We start from the raw sequence: 15,145 nt of genomic DNA, 5'->3' as shown, positions 1-15,145 counted from the left end.
CATTTTCATTTTGCATTAACGTGTTGATAGAGTATTAACGTGCTGCAGGCTGAACAGTCCAAATGCAGTATTATAAACAATGGAACAGAGGCGGTGTGCTTGTTTTCCAAAGCACTTGGGGGCTCAAGACGCCGTCATCTTGAATGGTCCAGAAGTTGTAGGGCACCCATCTTGTTCTTCTTCTTCTTCTTCTTATTTGGGACTACATTCCATGAAGGACCATGGCCGCCTCAATAATCTTGTACCATTCATCCCTCTCTCTCTCTCTTTGGGCCACTCTTCTCCATTTTCTTACGCCCCAATCTCTTAGATCCTGCTCAACATTGTCCAGCCATCTCACCCGGGGCCTCCCTTTCCTTCTAGCCCCTTCTGGATGTCCAAGAAATAGTTTTTTGGATATTCTTTCCTTGCCCCATTCGTTCCAAGTGACCCAACCATCTAATTCTTTCTTGCTTGATAAGGCCAACTAGGTCCTGATCAGCATAAAGGTCACTGACTTCCTTGTTGGTCCTTGTTGGTTGATGGAGGCATCTGTCCCCTTCCTAAACGGGGCCATATATGATTCTCAAAATTTTTCTCTCCCAAACACACTGAGAAATCGTTCATCCTCCTTAGTAAGAGCCCACGTTTCGCTCCCGTACATCTCAATCGTTCGCAGGCAACCATCTTCACTCATTAATCGTTTTTGCGATATAATCTCACCTAGTCTCAAGCAAGTCACACCGCAGTCAAGCTTACCCTGATACAAAAAAAAAAAAAAATAATGAGCTTACTGTGACAACCCCTTGTAGTTGTTAATAGGGGAAACTGGCCGTTTTCCAAAACCCAGGGATTTTGTTTTTTCGCCTATTATCTCCACAAATATCTAATTCATTTAGGATTTTTCAAATGGGTTCGAAGTATAGTGAACAAGGGTCACAATGTCGAAGTAGGTTATTAAATTCAAAAGTTTTTTTGGAGGGGGCAAACCACTCATCTCCACCCTAATTGCTAAAAATAATGGACCTGTCTTCAGGGTAGAATTGAGATTTTCTCTCTCTCTCTCTCTCTCTCTCAACGCGAAGAGAGGAAAGCACAAAAGCTGGGTAGACTTATCGTAAGCACAATGGGACAGAGCTTTAAGAAGAGAGGAGTTTTTTTCCATTCTTTCCAGCAGAACTCCTGTGCTTTAGATAAGAAGAACAATAGGCTCAGATGATCCTTTTAAGGAAGTCCGTCCACCAATAGAGGACAATCAATCCCTCAGGGGTCGTTCAGCTTGCTGGGCAACATCTTATAAGAGACTCATTGTAGTTCACTTCTACTCTTACTGAAGTTGAAGATTCTCATTCTAAACTCGGAACTTTAGCGACATACTTAACGAAATAAATATTGAAGTAGTGTAAGTTAGTACTTTAGGGGAAAACCTACCCCAATTCTAGTCGCAGAAGTCCCTAAAATTAATTTTACTATACAAAGATCTAGCCCTTTATTCTTACAGAGCAATCAAAACTATAAGTGCTAAGACTGAAGAAGTTTAAGAAAACATTTGTAAGACGGTTTTTTGAAACAGATTTTATTATTCTGTAAAGAATAATTAAATTACTAGTTTATACGTAACCGTCGTTAAACACTACGAGAACACTCTATGTAACGTAAACACTCTATAGTGACGCTAAACCTTCCCAGACTATAACCGTATCATTCAGGTTGTATCGCGATGTCGTCAGCACCCTCTTGGCGGCACTTTTACATATTTTTAAAAAACTCTTGCCGGACACTCTCACTTTCGGTTACATCTAAATCAGAATCTCAGCCACCTAAATATCCCTTCTTATTCAATGCCTACCTAAACGTTATAGCCCATTTCACAGAAATTTCGTAAAATGAATTATTCTGTACAGAATCTTTAAGATAAAAAATTAAAGATGTTCTTTTTGGAAAAAAAAAAAACGCAAAAATTTGTATTTCCGATTGCGTGATGAAATAGCAAATTTGAACTTACTGGGGAGTTTTAATTGGTGAGCAAAAGTGACTAACTTTTCCACTTTTCATAAACAGATATTCTCAAAATGTGTGTTTCCGGTGTGGGGGGGGAACTGAACACCGGAAACACTGTTTGATTGTAATACTTTTCCGGAGTCAAGATTGGGCTCTAAAAGGAAGTAGAAATCTACATATAAAAAGGAAAACTTTGGAAGGAAAAATGATTATGACTCTTCTTGTAGGAGGAACAATTTAATCTTTCTCTGTTGAAGAAATATGAAAACCTGCAGAAGAGTGGTGTGTGAAGTGAAATCATTAAAGTTGGTCGCAGAGTATTTTCCAAGCCTGGGTGGGCCCCGCCAATAGCGTGCCAGCTTTTCCCGCAACCTCTCTCTCTCTCCTCTCTCCTCCTCCTAAGCCTACATTTCTGAAGAATGAAAAACGGCCACTATTCTGGCTTTAGGCCACTTCCGATGGCTCCTTCACACACCAACTTGGTGTACCATGCTTTATTTTCCTTGCTTTTCTTTTTTTTTTGCGCGCGCTTATTTTTTTTTTTCTGTGAATGCGACAGAAAACTTTCACTGGCATATCTATCACCAAATTTTACTGCAGACTACAAGAAGTGTGTGTGTGTGTGTGTGTGTAACTCTTCTACTTTGGCCGGAAGAGCATGCGACATTCCAAACAGGAAGTGAAGTCCAAGACTTTGACTTTAACAAGTGAACTTCATCTCTCTACCTAATCATTTCTTATCCCCATCATCTGTTTTACTGTATATAATCTTAGACCAGGAGAAAGGGCTTTGGCCGCGCCTAGGGATGGCGTTCTTGGTTTTTGTCATGTTGGCACATGTTGATTGATCAGTAGAATAGTGTCTTCTTAACTCTTTTTAAAGTAAAGCTGAGTATTCCCTTGAAATCGATAACAACGCCTAACAACTCTTAACTTCAAAATCGACACCAACTTTTAATATAGTACCTTCATCAAAGAAGACTTTGTCAACCGAACCAAAGTTAATGAAGGAATCTGCACCTAATTTTCAACACTAAAAAAGAGGGACTGCATTTTAAACGAGGTCGTACTTATGCAAGAAAATTGGGGGTGGGTGAGAGTAAAAGGGCTGTTGATCGATTTGGACCAAAATATTATTAAAGGGCCCCCCAGGCTCCAAATTTGTAAAATAAAATCAATTTCACGGCCTTTTAAATTCAGATTTCAAGCGGAAACCAAAAACAGACAATCTGCCCGGTAGCACTGCCTGAGGGAAAGTAATACCAATTTAAAGAATTCAATTCCCCAAAATGTAGGCAGCATCCTTCCCACTTCTGGAGACACAGAGGAAGAAGTATCGCACTTTAATTTACTGCAGGAAGTGGAAGCAGGGGTAAAAAAAGAAGAACTTTTATAGATGCCCAATACGTGGTGGCCCAATTTTCTTAAATCTATCACTGGATAGGTAGGAGTAATGGGCCACAGCAGACGTGTTCTTCCAAGTAATGGTGTCATAGATCACTGGAGTTGCCATTTCCTTTCTACTTTTCTGGAATCTGATGCAGAGTTTAATTCTCCAGCCGACATATCAATCCTCTCCAGCCAGAAAACAAAGGTCCAGGGAAATTTCCAGACAAATGTTGGAACCCAATTTAAATATTGTATTGTTTTTATTTATGTAACGTGAATTCCAATTGTTTTTGGAGATACGTTCATCAACAATGGAAGGCAGTCATTAAGTAGCGATACCTTTAGGACACTTCAATTACGGTAAATTAATTCTAACTAAATGTTTAACAATTTATGGTCACTAGACCAACGTACAAAACTACCACTGAACCCACTCTGTACTTACTAAAATAATGCACATGCGCAAATGAACTAAATAGAGAAACACTTACCCCATAGTTACCAAGAATAATGTTGCCTTTGAGCAGGTTGGCCCGTAAGTTGATCTGTTTTAGGTCTTCTGGTTTTAACACCTCATCACCTTCGTCGGCTTCCTACCACATAACAACACAAGAAGCACCTTGATGAATAAACAATGAAGCACTCGACTGCACTTTAAGGTGTACCAGACAGAGAGAGATAGCAATGTCTGATGCACAGGATATCTTGTTTTATAAATTTTTTATGAAACAAAAGCTTTTTTTATTGCATTTATCTATTAATTTAACTTCCTGTCTTGGAGTTCCTGCGCGTCAGTCGAATTTCTAGGAAGTTCACTCAATTTCGGAAATTTTGTATCATTCAAATACCTTCCTTATCTATTTCGAAAACGTAAAAAGCAAATAATTAAGCAAAAAATACTTTTAAACATTATGAAGTTTGCAATGCACCGAATAGGTAATAATAAACTCGCCATCCTCCACTACTGCGACCCAAGTTGCCACAAAAGGATTAGAATGCCACGATCCCTTCCGAGCCAAGAGATCTGCCGCCTCTTTGCCCTAATAACTCGGAAGTCCAGGCTCTCCTTACGTTCCCGTGGGATTCACCTAGCATTTCCGGCCAATACTCTGGTGCAGCAGACTTCTTAGAATTTTTCAAGCTACTGAGATCAGCTGATAATCAGAGAGGATGTCGACTGAGAAATTAATTAAGTAATATCCCTCTGTTCTTGTAAGTTCAGCAACCCAGATAGAAAATATGGCGACAAGTTGTCAAAACTAAAAATTTATCTCCATAGGATAGATAGATAGATAGATTAGTCCAGGGCGGCCTTAAAGGACTACTCCCCTTTGGGATCTATTGTGGCTCCCCTCACCCTAAAGCTCACCCTCCAGACCTGTCCTTTTGATCAGACTCTTAATGCTGGAAAGCAACTCCCTGGGTAAAGCTTCACATAATAAAGTTTATAATGACTGAAACTGGCATTAATTTTTCATCCTATTGAAACTATGATTCAGACACCAAAAATAATGAACAGTAATTTATCTCCATCTAACAATCGTTCGTGTACCATATATCGAATCGGCCGGACAATGGCCGTCCACGCTTCTACGCCTTGCCATATTTAGGGGCTATTTTAATGGAGAGCAGACCCGAAACCGAGCTTGCCTCCAGCTCCTTTGCAAAGCAGTTGAGGGCTTGACTCTCAGCAGCTGTATTATCTCGGCTCTGGTATACTTTGGATGGAGATGAGATATCTACCCCCAACATGGTTGCTCGGAAGCTCTAGACGCTGTTAGAGTAGTTATTTATCATCTCTACTTGCTCCTTATTCCACAGAGAGGAAGTAGGTGAACATGCACAATTTTCGGCTTCGAGATTATAGCGGAAGTATATCCGGTTTTTAAACAAAGAACAAATAATCGAATACAAAGAGAAATAAAAACTAAATAATTACCAATAATGTAAGCGCCCTCATGTGTTGCTGGGCGGGAAGTAGAAAGGCGGGAATCGATTGTAATTTATTGTTGGTAAGACTGAAATTTCTAAGCCCTAAGAAGCCAATCTGTGGCAGGTCTTCAATCAGGTTACCGTCAGCTTTCAGCTCTTCCAATCTGCAACATCAAAAAAAAGAAAAAAAAAAATTAAACATTGAAACTGACACATAATAGGATTTACATTTGGAAACTAAACTTGTTGATGCGCAAAATTTCTGCGCAAGGCCGAGAGCACTTGTCATCTTGCCGCCGCTGGCCAAACAGCTGTTTTTACAGATTACAGGGTTGCCACTCAAGATTAAATTGCATGTTCTCCTTATTCTTTAGATATTCTTAATTTATTTATTAGATTAGCCTCTTTTAATAATGAGAAAACAGTTGGCCAAGGACAAAAAAGCTATCTAGTAAAAGTTCTTTATTATACCCGCTTTGCAAGTATAATAAAGCTCAATTTATTTTTCATTTAAAAAAAGAAAAGAAAAGTAATAAAGTATAATGGTGCTTATTAAAATAAAAAGATTTATCAAAGTACCAGAGAAAATGGCACTTCTTTCTTTAAGCATCTTGTTATTTCGTAACATGATTTTTTTTTGAACACCACAATTACGGAGGGTCATTTAAGAGTAATCATTATTTTATATCTAAACCTACCACAGATAATGTCGGATAAAATTTGCATTAGACTATTTCGTGAGGGCTATTTGCAATATAGGTATGCAGATCTAATTTTATTTCAACTTCTCGTACTTCTTAGCATTCCCAGTTTTATCGAAACTTTTCAAAATTAAGTTTTTTCCGAGAAACACTTGTTTTCCGTCCCTCTTAGTTTGACAGAAAAAAAAGAAGTATTTGATCGTTCCCTCGCAGGTATAAATGATCAGCCCCAGGGATCTTGTACTTGATATCCTAGATTTTCATCGTCTTAGACACACTTTACAGTCCAGACACTAAACAGGCACTCCAGAGCCCAGAAATTGCATGAAATCACTCTTACTGGAATAATTATCTTAATAAAAGCAATAAGCATTAAGTTGGCTGGACTTAGCTTCGAGTCCTATTGCACAGGAATAGCAACCGACAGAAAGCATATTGGAACCAACTCCTAGGTGAATCTAATTCGGTGAAACCCTTTCGAAAAGGAACTGAAACTTCTCTACACAGGAGTACTAGGTAAGTTAAGCCTACCCCAGTGTAAAGTTTTTACGGACTGACCATGCTCTCTACAGCAGAGGTCGCCAAAGTGGTCTATATAGACCCCCCCCCCAGGGGTCTAACAAAAGTAGGGGGGTCGATCTGAGCCAGGGAAAAACAATTTCGAACCCAATATAGCGGAACCTAGCAAAGAAACACCATTGCACACCCGTCTCATTAATTAAGAAGCAATACTGTGTAGTTACTTTACTTATTTATAATTACTTATCTATATATATAAAAATGAATGTATGTCTGTTTGTTTGTTTGTACTCGATAGATTCAAAAACCATACATCCAATCGCCGTGAAAATTTGGGAAATTATTAGGTATATCCCCGGGAAGGTTTTTGCAAAGTTTTTTTAAAAATCAGAGTTGGGGCTCTCGGTGCTCCCGAACAAATATCCCAAAAATATCAAAATAACATTTAATTAGTAATATTTGTTGAAAGTGTAACCATGAAAACCATGAAAAACAGTTTTTTGCAATTATTAATACGAGAATAAATTGTACCGAGGATGGTGGAAAATCCATTAAACTAAAAGTACCCAACAATACTATTGACGTTGATAATCGTTGGGTAGTACCATATTCTCCATTACTACTAAAAACGTATAACGCACACATAAATGTTGGGTACTGCAATTCAGTGAAAGCTATAAAATATATTTGCAAATATGTGAACAAAGGAAGCGATATGGCAGTGTTTGGAGTGGAAAATACAACTGCATCTAACGATGAAGTCACCCAATATCAACTGGGACGCTACATAAGTAGCAATGAGGCTGTATGGCGTATTTTATCATTTTCCAACGGTTGTTCATTTAGCAGTACATCTTGAAAATGGACAGCGTGTGTATTTTACATCAGAAAATGTACGTGCAAGAGCAATCAATGTCACCGCCGCCAACAACATTAACTGAATTTTTCACATTATGTAGAAATGCTACCTTTGCAAGGACACTACTGTACTCTGAAGTAGGGATAATTTTATTGTTAATTTTCATTTCGATGTATTGTATACATTTGATCATTAATAAATTATGTTTGAGGTATCAAAACTGCCTTTTTGTTAAACACAGCAACGTGTGAACGGGTACAGCTAGTTATTTAATAAAAATATTAAGGTATTTAAATTTCAACATTAAGATATTTTTCATAAAAACTATTTGTTACACAACGTAAAATTACTTTAATAAATGTTTAATCACAGTACCTAATAGATAGTTTTATTTTTAATTAACTGAAAATTACTCTTATAGGGGTCGATGGAGATTTCGGAAAATTATATAGGGGTCCTTGATCGAAAAAGCTTGGCGACCCCTGCTCTACAGAAATGGCCAGCAACCAGAACAAACTACTGGTTTTCTACGGAACTAGACTAGTAAGGGGTTTCGTACCCAGATCTGGAAGACTATGCTTAAAATCTCTTCTAGGTCTGGTGCTCGCGTAGAAGTAGAGGATTTAAAGTATCTGCTAATAAATGTGCTATCATATTTTACAAAATCGCTCTCTTCAGAGACACTACAGCGTTATTGGGCTCCTCTAAAGTGCCACTACAGTATAATATACGATTTCATGTAAGGCGTATTTTAGGCATTGCTGGAATGTAAGTGTGGAGACAATCCTTTGATCGGAAATGGTTTCTGCATTTTTGTTGAAATTTTTTTGTTTTTTTGAACAATTTGGCGGGTTGCGTATCAAATAGATTAATAAAATAGAATTTGGTGCATAGTACACAATACGAGTATATTAAATATTAATTAAATTTTGAAATGTCATTACTCTCAACATAACAACTGACAGTCTAACATAACAACATAACAACAAACGAACATTCCCTGGCGACCGTGTCAAATTCATTTCCGCCCCAAACAGGAAGCCTAATAAAATTATCAATTACATTATTTGAATAGGCTACATCATAAATTTTATGGTTTTAAACAATTCTAGTAAAATAAAGTGAACATTTCGGCTCCTGGAATTGTGATTTTCTAGAGAAAATTTTGTCACTATCACAAAGGAAATCTTGCGAGGCGTAAGAGGAAGTGAAATAAATGACCCGTCCCTCCTCCCCGCCCACTAAAAAACGGAACTAAGAATAAATAAATAAACAATAACAAATCTTTGTTTACAAACATTACGTCATACCTGCACAAATAGAGTTGCACAATCAATCTGGTTGCACTCTAGTTACTAGCTGGATCTGTGATATAAGTACGCGTTTTATTATCATATTGTAGGCTTACTATCTTTATTTATTTTTTTTAATTATAAATTATTTATTTTGATTTTTCTTTATTTAATAGTTTCTTGAAATAAATAAACATATTAGATCTTATTCTTCTGAAGTACCAATCAGGATACTGTAAGATCATTTGTAATACTGGCAGAAAGGGGAGAAAAGAAAGTCGATCAGAAAATTCCTTGGAAAATTTTGCTCAGAAGAAACGGAAACCACTGACCAGAGCTTTTCGGTGATAAATCTAAAATCTCTGTTGAAGAGGGTGCGTGTAAAACTAATTGAGCATGCCATTAGAAGGCGGCGAAGGTTGTGGCGCGTCGTCTTGCCTCCCTTCCGCACTAGTTAATCAGGTGGAATGATGGTTGTCCTTGCCTAAAGACCGGTACATTACAACGAAAAACTGACTTTCTATTAGTTATCCCGTTATTTTGATACCCTGGTCTCAGAGAAGTGAGACGATTTAAACAAATAAATATGTCTAATACGCGATAATAGTAGTTTTTAATGACGTAAACAATAGAAGAGTAATCTGTTAATCTAAATGATCCAATACACGCTGATACCGTTGAAGTTCCGGTCAGCTGTTCTCCGTAATTAGTGGCTAGAATTGTTAATGTACATCCACCTTCCACAGAGAGAGAGAGTACCGTTAGAACAGCAACAGGAATAGTTCGGTAAGGCACCACATTCTGTTCTGTTTTATATAAACCTTCCTAAAATATTAAGGTCGACGAATCAGGAATCTGTAAAGATAAAGACGCGATGTTCTAAGCTGCGGAAATGGTGCCTGAGACATCAATTCTACTGTCAGCCATTGCGTACGCACCATCCTCATCCCCCAAAGAGATTGTTTTTTTCCCTTTTAGAAAGTTTTAGTTCTGGTTTTCTAGTTGGCCGATGTTGGAGGAGACTGCCTCACTGGACATGCATCCGTCGATGATCTCTAAAAAACAAGGCTGAGAGTAAAAGTGGGTGAAACTGGCGTATGGGTAAAGGGCCCTTGCCGACTTGATCTTGTCTTGCAGGGGAGGTGCAAAATCCGATCTCCAACTTCTTGTTGGTAAGCTCTTAGACCCATATGTGGACTTATTCCTTATCTGGAACTGGTAATACTCACTTATACTCGCAGGGGCAACTAGCAAGGGACGGGCAGAACACCCTGGGTAGAGAACTTCAAGAGGTCAGCAGAGTGAGCGCCCTTTAGATGTAATGTTTGAGGATCAGGACCTGCCCTATGTTCTGATCTAATCTACCCATTGTGGTTGCTATAGTTTCACTAACCCTAATTTTATACTTTCCCCAAATAGGTATTACAACCACCCTGCCGTATCTATTTACCAATTTCTTTATCTTCTTTTTTTTTAAGTTTCTGCGCATGAAAATAGATCTATAGACATTTTCCGCAGGAGAAAAGTACATCGTTTCGCTCACATTGAAGACCAGATGAATTTCCTGTAGCTCAGGGCCTCTTCCAGAACGTTTCTCTTCACGCCTAAACTCCCTCTCAACTGTTTAGCATTTTAAAAGTTGATGGAACTAGTTGGAGATGTAATCATGAAAGGAAGGAAGGCGCATGTGTTGGCCTGCAAGTGTAGCGGCGGAGGTAGATTTCTTGTGGAAGAAACCGGCTGGACGAAGGCACGGCCACAGATAGAAATAGATCTCCTGATGAGATACACACAATGGCCAGGAACCCTACAAGGCCAGAACAATGAGACCGGAACACTATTACTGCTCTCTGCTCTCTCCACCCCCACTTGATTTCCTTTTCTCCCACTTCCTATATACTATTTAATAACACTATTATTGCAATATTTTAGTCCTTTAAATTATTATCACTTAATAATTATTATTATTATTACTTAATATGTATTGTCCGAGATTATTATTTTGATAAAGTATAATTATTATTCTACGTATGTTCATATCACGTATAAGCTACATTCAGATCTCGTACTAAACAAAAGACAATTTCATTGTCTGTCCAAGGTAAAATATTGGGCTAATTTGCGTATATCTCAGTAGCCCGTAACGTTCTGTAAACTCTTCAAGACAACCCTGAAGAATGTTTTAATCTTCTTCTTTAGTCAGAGGGAATCAAACTGTTTTTTTTTTTTTTTGAACTCAAATCTAATTCCTGTAATAAATCCAGGATATATCAGGGCATTTCATTAAATCCATGCATGGACCCTCCGATGCTTCTTCTGTAATTAGTATTCTAGTCCTATAATTTCGTAGAACGTTGCTTAGGGACAACAGATTGCTGTATGAACTCAAATCTAATTCCTGCAATAAATCCTCGATAGAACGTTGCTTAGAATGGTATCGTGAGACCCTCCGTAGCCCGGATCATCTGCTTTCCCATTAACTTCTATCCCACCCTAACCAGGTACCCCTTCGGAAGAGCGCCTCTGATAGAGAAGCTTTTGAACCTTCTCGAAACATGCTCAACTAATTTCGAGCTTCGACATGGTTTGCTCAAGGCAATAAGTTACCCTTAGCTTGGATGGACCCTGCGTTGTTTGCTTATTTCTGCTGACCACAACCCAAGGAAAGGTTGATGCTGAATCACTAAGCGGAGTACCGTTGCAGTGCTAATGCTGTAATGTTTTCTCTTTTCTCTTAAAGAAAATCGCTTTCATGTTTAGCTGAACAAAGAAAATAAAAGGAAATTCGCAATCAGAAAGGAAATGTGGCGAAAACCATCATTAGATGAAAAGATGGAGGAAAGAAAGTTTAGAAGAAAGAAATTAGAGGCAATAGAATAAGGCGTAGCAGCAAGAAATCTCCGGAAAGGACAATGAAAGGGCAATGGCAGCAAAGATCTGCTGAGAACCCTGATTTCTTAAGGGTTTCCAGTTCCTTTCTAGCAAATTTTACTTTTCCCTTACAATGTCCTTTAAAACTATTTGATTAATAAATAGCTCGTTTTGAATGGATTCCTGTTTCTAAATGAACGCGTGACTTCCCGACTAACTAGTTGCAGAGAAAAATATGACACCATATTTATTAAATAAATTTATTCAAAAGTACTTGGAATATTAATTTAATATCTAATTGTCTGCCACTTGACTATATTATTATTTAATAATTTATTTTCCCCTTTATTTTTCCATTGTTACTGCAGATAGAATCTCTTTAGAATTCTCTTCTCTCAAACGCTACTTGAATAAATAAACATTTTAATTAATTTAAGTGGGGGGGGGGTAGTTTGTTTGCGGAAAATAGATGTCCTGAGGCCCCCCTCCACGCGAGTCCCCCCAAAAAAAAGAATTTTAAGCGAACGATTTTTTGATGAATTATATGTCTCGAAAAGAGAACATCACATTATCGATACTGGGGCCCATTATTATTGGATTATGGTTATTATTAATGGATTATGGTTATTATTATTGGATTATGGTTATTATTATTGGATTATGGTTATTATTATTGGGTTATGGTTATTATTAATTGGTTATGGTTATTGTTATTGGATTACGGTTATTGTTATTGGATTATGATTATTGTTATTGGATTATGGTTATTGTTATTGGATTACGGTTATTGTTATTGGATTATGGTTATTATTATTGGATTATGGTTATTGTTATTGGATTATGGTTATTATTATTGGATTATGGTTACAAATCTTTCATTTGAGAGTCAGTTTGGGCACAGGATGTGAGATTTCGTGAAGGGGAGGCTTGTTTTCGAACGCCATGTACGGGAAATCAAAAGATCAAGGCAGTCGAGATGAACAGGAAGTGCCTGGCTCCATTACAGGATCGATATTACAGGCAAAGAAGTTGCGGAACTCCGGCAAAGATTCGATTTTTACTTAAATTGAAAAACAAAATATATGAGATTTTTACAAGATGAAAGCTCAAACTTATTATCGAGGGATTATGGTTACAAATCGTTCATTTGAGGACCAGTTTAGACACCGGATGTTAGATTTCGTAAATGGATTTACTTGCGGAAAAGACCCTAACACTGATTGGTCCAACTATCGGAAGAAGAAGAGAGTCACAGGAAGGAAGCGGCAATTAGTTTAACGAACGCAACCATAAAACCTTTTCATAAATTCTTACGATTCCATAAAATTGGGAAAACGATTTTCATATTTGCGGTGAAAGTCCTGGAAAAAAGGGAAATAAAGTTCACTAACACACTGTAAGAAATAAATACTAGGAATTTATACTTTATAGCTAATAAAAGATGTCGTCTGTAATGACTATTACAATTTTTATGAGGAAAAGAAGACAGACATATCGGGTCTACCCGTTGAGAATTACGAGATTTCTGAGTCTGTCACTCAGTATATCAGTGAAATATTAGTACAGATTTCCAAGGATTTGGATTTGTGCAACTTTCTCCCAATTCTTCTACGATATGGCCAAGAGAACGTACAGGTAATCGTGCAGTTTCCGGTTTTTAAGTTTCCACCGGAAATGACTCGTTTTGAGTAAGAAAAAAAGTGGTCTTTTTTTTTCTACCAACTGATCTGAGTGCATGTGACTCAAAACCGTTCTCGAGTAACGAGTAAATCACCAAAGGTTTTTTTTTACATCCGGTAGGAAGTAAATTTTGACCGCTACGTTACGGTCGGGTTCCACAGTGGTGCCAAAATAAACTGTAGTTTTTGTGGGCGCCGGTTTCCTTGTACGTCATTTTCTAAAAACGGACTCAAGACTGGCTATCAAAGCTTGAAATGATCACAATTCTTTTCTTAACTAGTAAATGAAAACATACGTACATATACATCGCAGATCATACGAAAAAATATTTTTGTACTTCCGGTAAATACCCGGTGATGCGATCGTAATACTTCCTCTTACAGATAACAAGAGAAATCAATAAAGAAATTAATAATAACAATACCTTTAATCAATACCTTTTAAACTAAAATAGTGCTGCATTTGACAAAACACTAGTGTAACAATTTTTTTTTTTTTAACGAATCAAAATACCGCTGTTGGTCACCAAATTTTTTTCAAACTGTATTCTTCCAACGTAACAACACCAAAACAGAACACACTATATAAGAAACCTGTAGTAGTTATTGGTAGAGACAAAGCGAAATATTCTGACAGACTTGGAACAATACTTGGTGACGGTCAGTTAGACACTGGTGCCCCTCTGGCAGCTCTTGGAGAGGCTCGAATCATCAGACCGAAGAGGTTTTTCTACCTCCTCCTACTACCAATATTATTGCAGTCTATGATCTTATCATATTATATGGTGGATATACAAGACTATATAAATGTAATTGTAGGATAAATATGAAAAACTATACAATTATACTGTGCATAACTGGAATGAACTGGAGAAATGTATACGTAGAAATAAAAGGTGGATATTTCTTCAGATCCGCACAAGTCCATCACTTTCTCCACCTACTATGAGAAGCAGTAACCACTTTGGAAACTGATGGAGATTTGAGGTCAAGCTAGGACGGTAAAAATGTATTCACGATTGAAGTACGATAGAAACTTTGGTTCAAAAAATTAGGTTGGTACACTCACTTGAATTCCTCTTAGTGCAATTTACGTAATTAAATTTTATGGGAACTAACAATTAGTACCAAAAAAAGTAGTTGACTTCAATATTAACTTTATTGGAGCTAATTTCGAAAATATAACTAACACGTATTCAGTAAAGTGGTTCACTTCCGGGCATCCGATTTCCTTCAAATTTCCCCTTAAATCGGAAACTGGCTGAAATCAAGTTTGCTAATGCTCTTAATGTACACCAGCATCCACATTTAGGAAGAGTCGTAAGTGATGCTGTGGCAGTGATCTGATGGGAGACAAAAAAAAAACTCGAGAAAGAAAGATAACGTTCCTCTACAGCGGATGTTACGGCATTCTATCTGTTGTCGGAGGACTGACCGAGAATTTCAATTTCAAAAAATTACATTATGTTTTCTAGTGTGGGATGCCTAGCTATGTTTAGACTATTGGGCGGTCAAAGGGAATCCAGAATTAGTAACAATGAATGTTTAAAACAACATTCTTTTATTTATCAACTTGATTTTATATAAAGCAAAGTAATGAACGAAGGCGAATAGCAAACATACTTTACTGTAAATTTCTTTTATTAACTTCTAAATAAAATCCAAGGCATCTAGACGGGGAATCGAACCCACTAAACCAACAATACATCTAAGCTTTGTGGGTCTAGTCTCTTAACGGCTCGGCTACCGTGGCGCCTACATTATTTGATATATGTAAAGTGCTATCAGAGAGTGCTGACGACAATTCTAAACAACCTGAATGTTAGGTTATAGTCTTGGAAGGTACAGAATATCGTTGGAGTATTTTTTACATAGTGTTTGGACACGGTAAAATATTAACTAGTAATTTAATTATTTTTGTCA

General features: G+C 37.4%; 1 protein-coding gene across 6 annotated transcripts in view; it reads right to left on the bottom strand.

Annotated features, from left to right (window-relative positions):
• Positions 1-15,145, bottom strand: part of Phlpp (PH domain leucine-rich repeat protein phosphatase) — a 119,270-nt gene that overhangs the window by 23,002 nt on the left and 81,123 nt on the right. For all 6 annotated transcript variants that reach the window (XR_012459763.1, XR_012459764.1, XM_074132426.1 and 3 more), the window contains 2 exons: positions 5,309-5,465; positions 3,861-3,962 (listed from right to left, as the gene is read on the bottom strand). Coding sequence is in view for 4 of the 6 variants with exons in the window: in XM_074132426.1 (XP_073988527.1) it covers positions 3,861-3,962; positions 5,309-5,465 (259 nt within the window). In the remaining 2 variants the exon portion in view is untranslated. The remainder of the gene's footprint in view (positions 1-3,860; positions 3,963-5,308; positions 5,466-15,145) is intronic.

This window comes from Rhodnius prolixus, unplaced genomic scaffold (assembly GCF_049639745.1).
Source record: "Rhodnius prolixus isolate KJV_2025 unplaced genomic scaffold, Rpr scaffold_4, whole genome shotgun sequence".
Classification (NCBI taxonomy): domain Eukaryota; kingdom Metazoa; phylum Arthropoda; class Insecta; order Hemiptera; family Reduviidae; genus Rhodnius; species Rhodnius prolixus.
The sequence above is the reverse complement of the archived record's forward strand: the minus strand, read 5'-3'. Positions and strand labels throughout refer to the sequence as shown.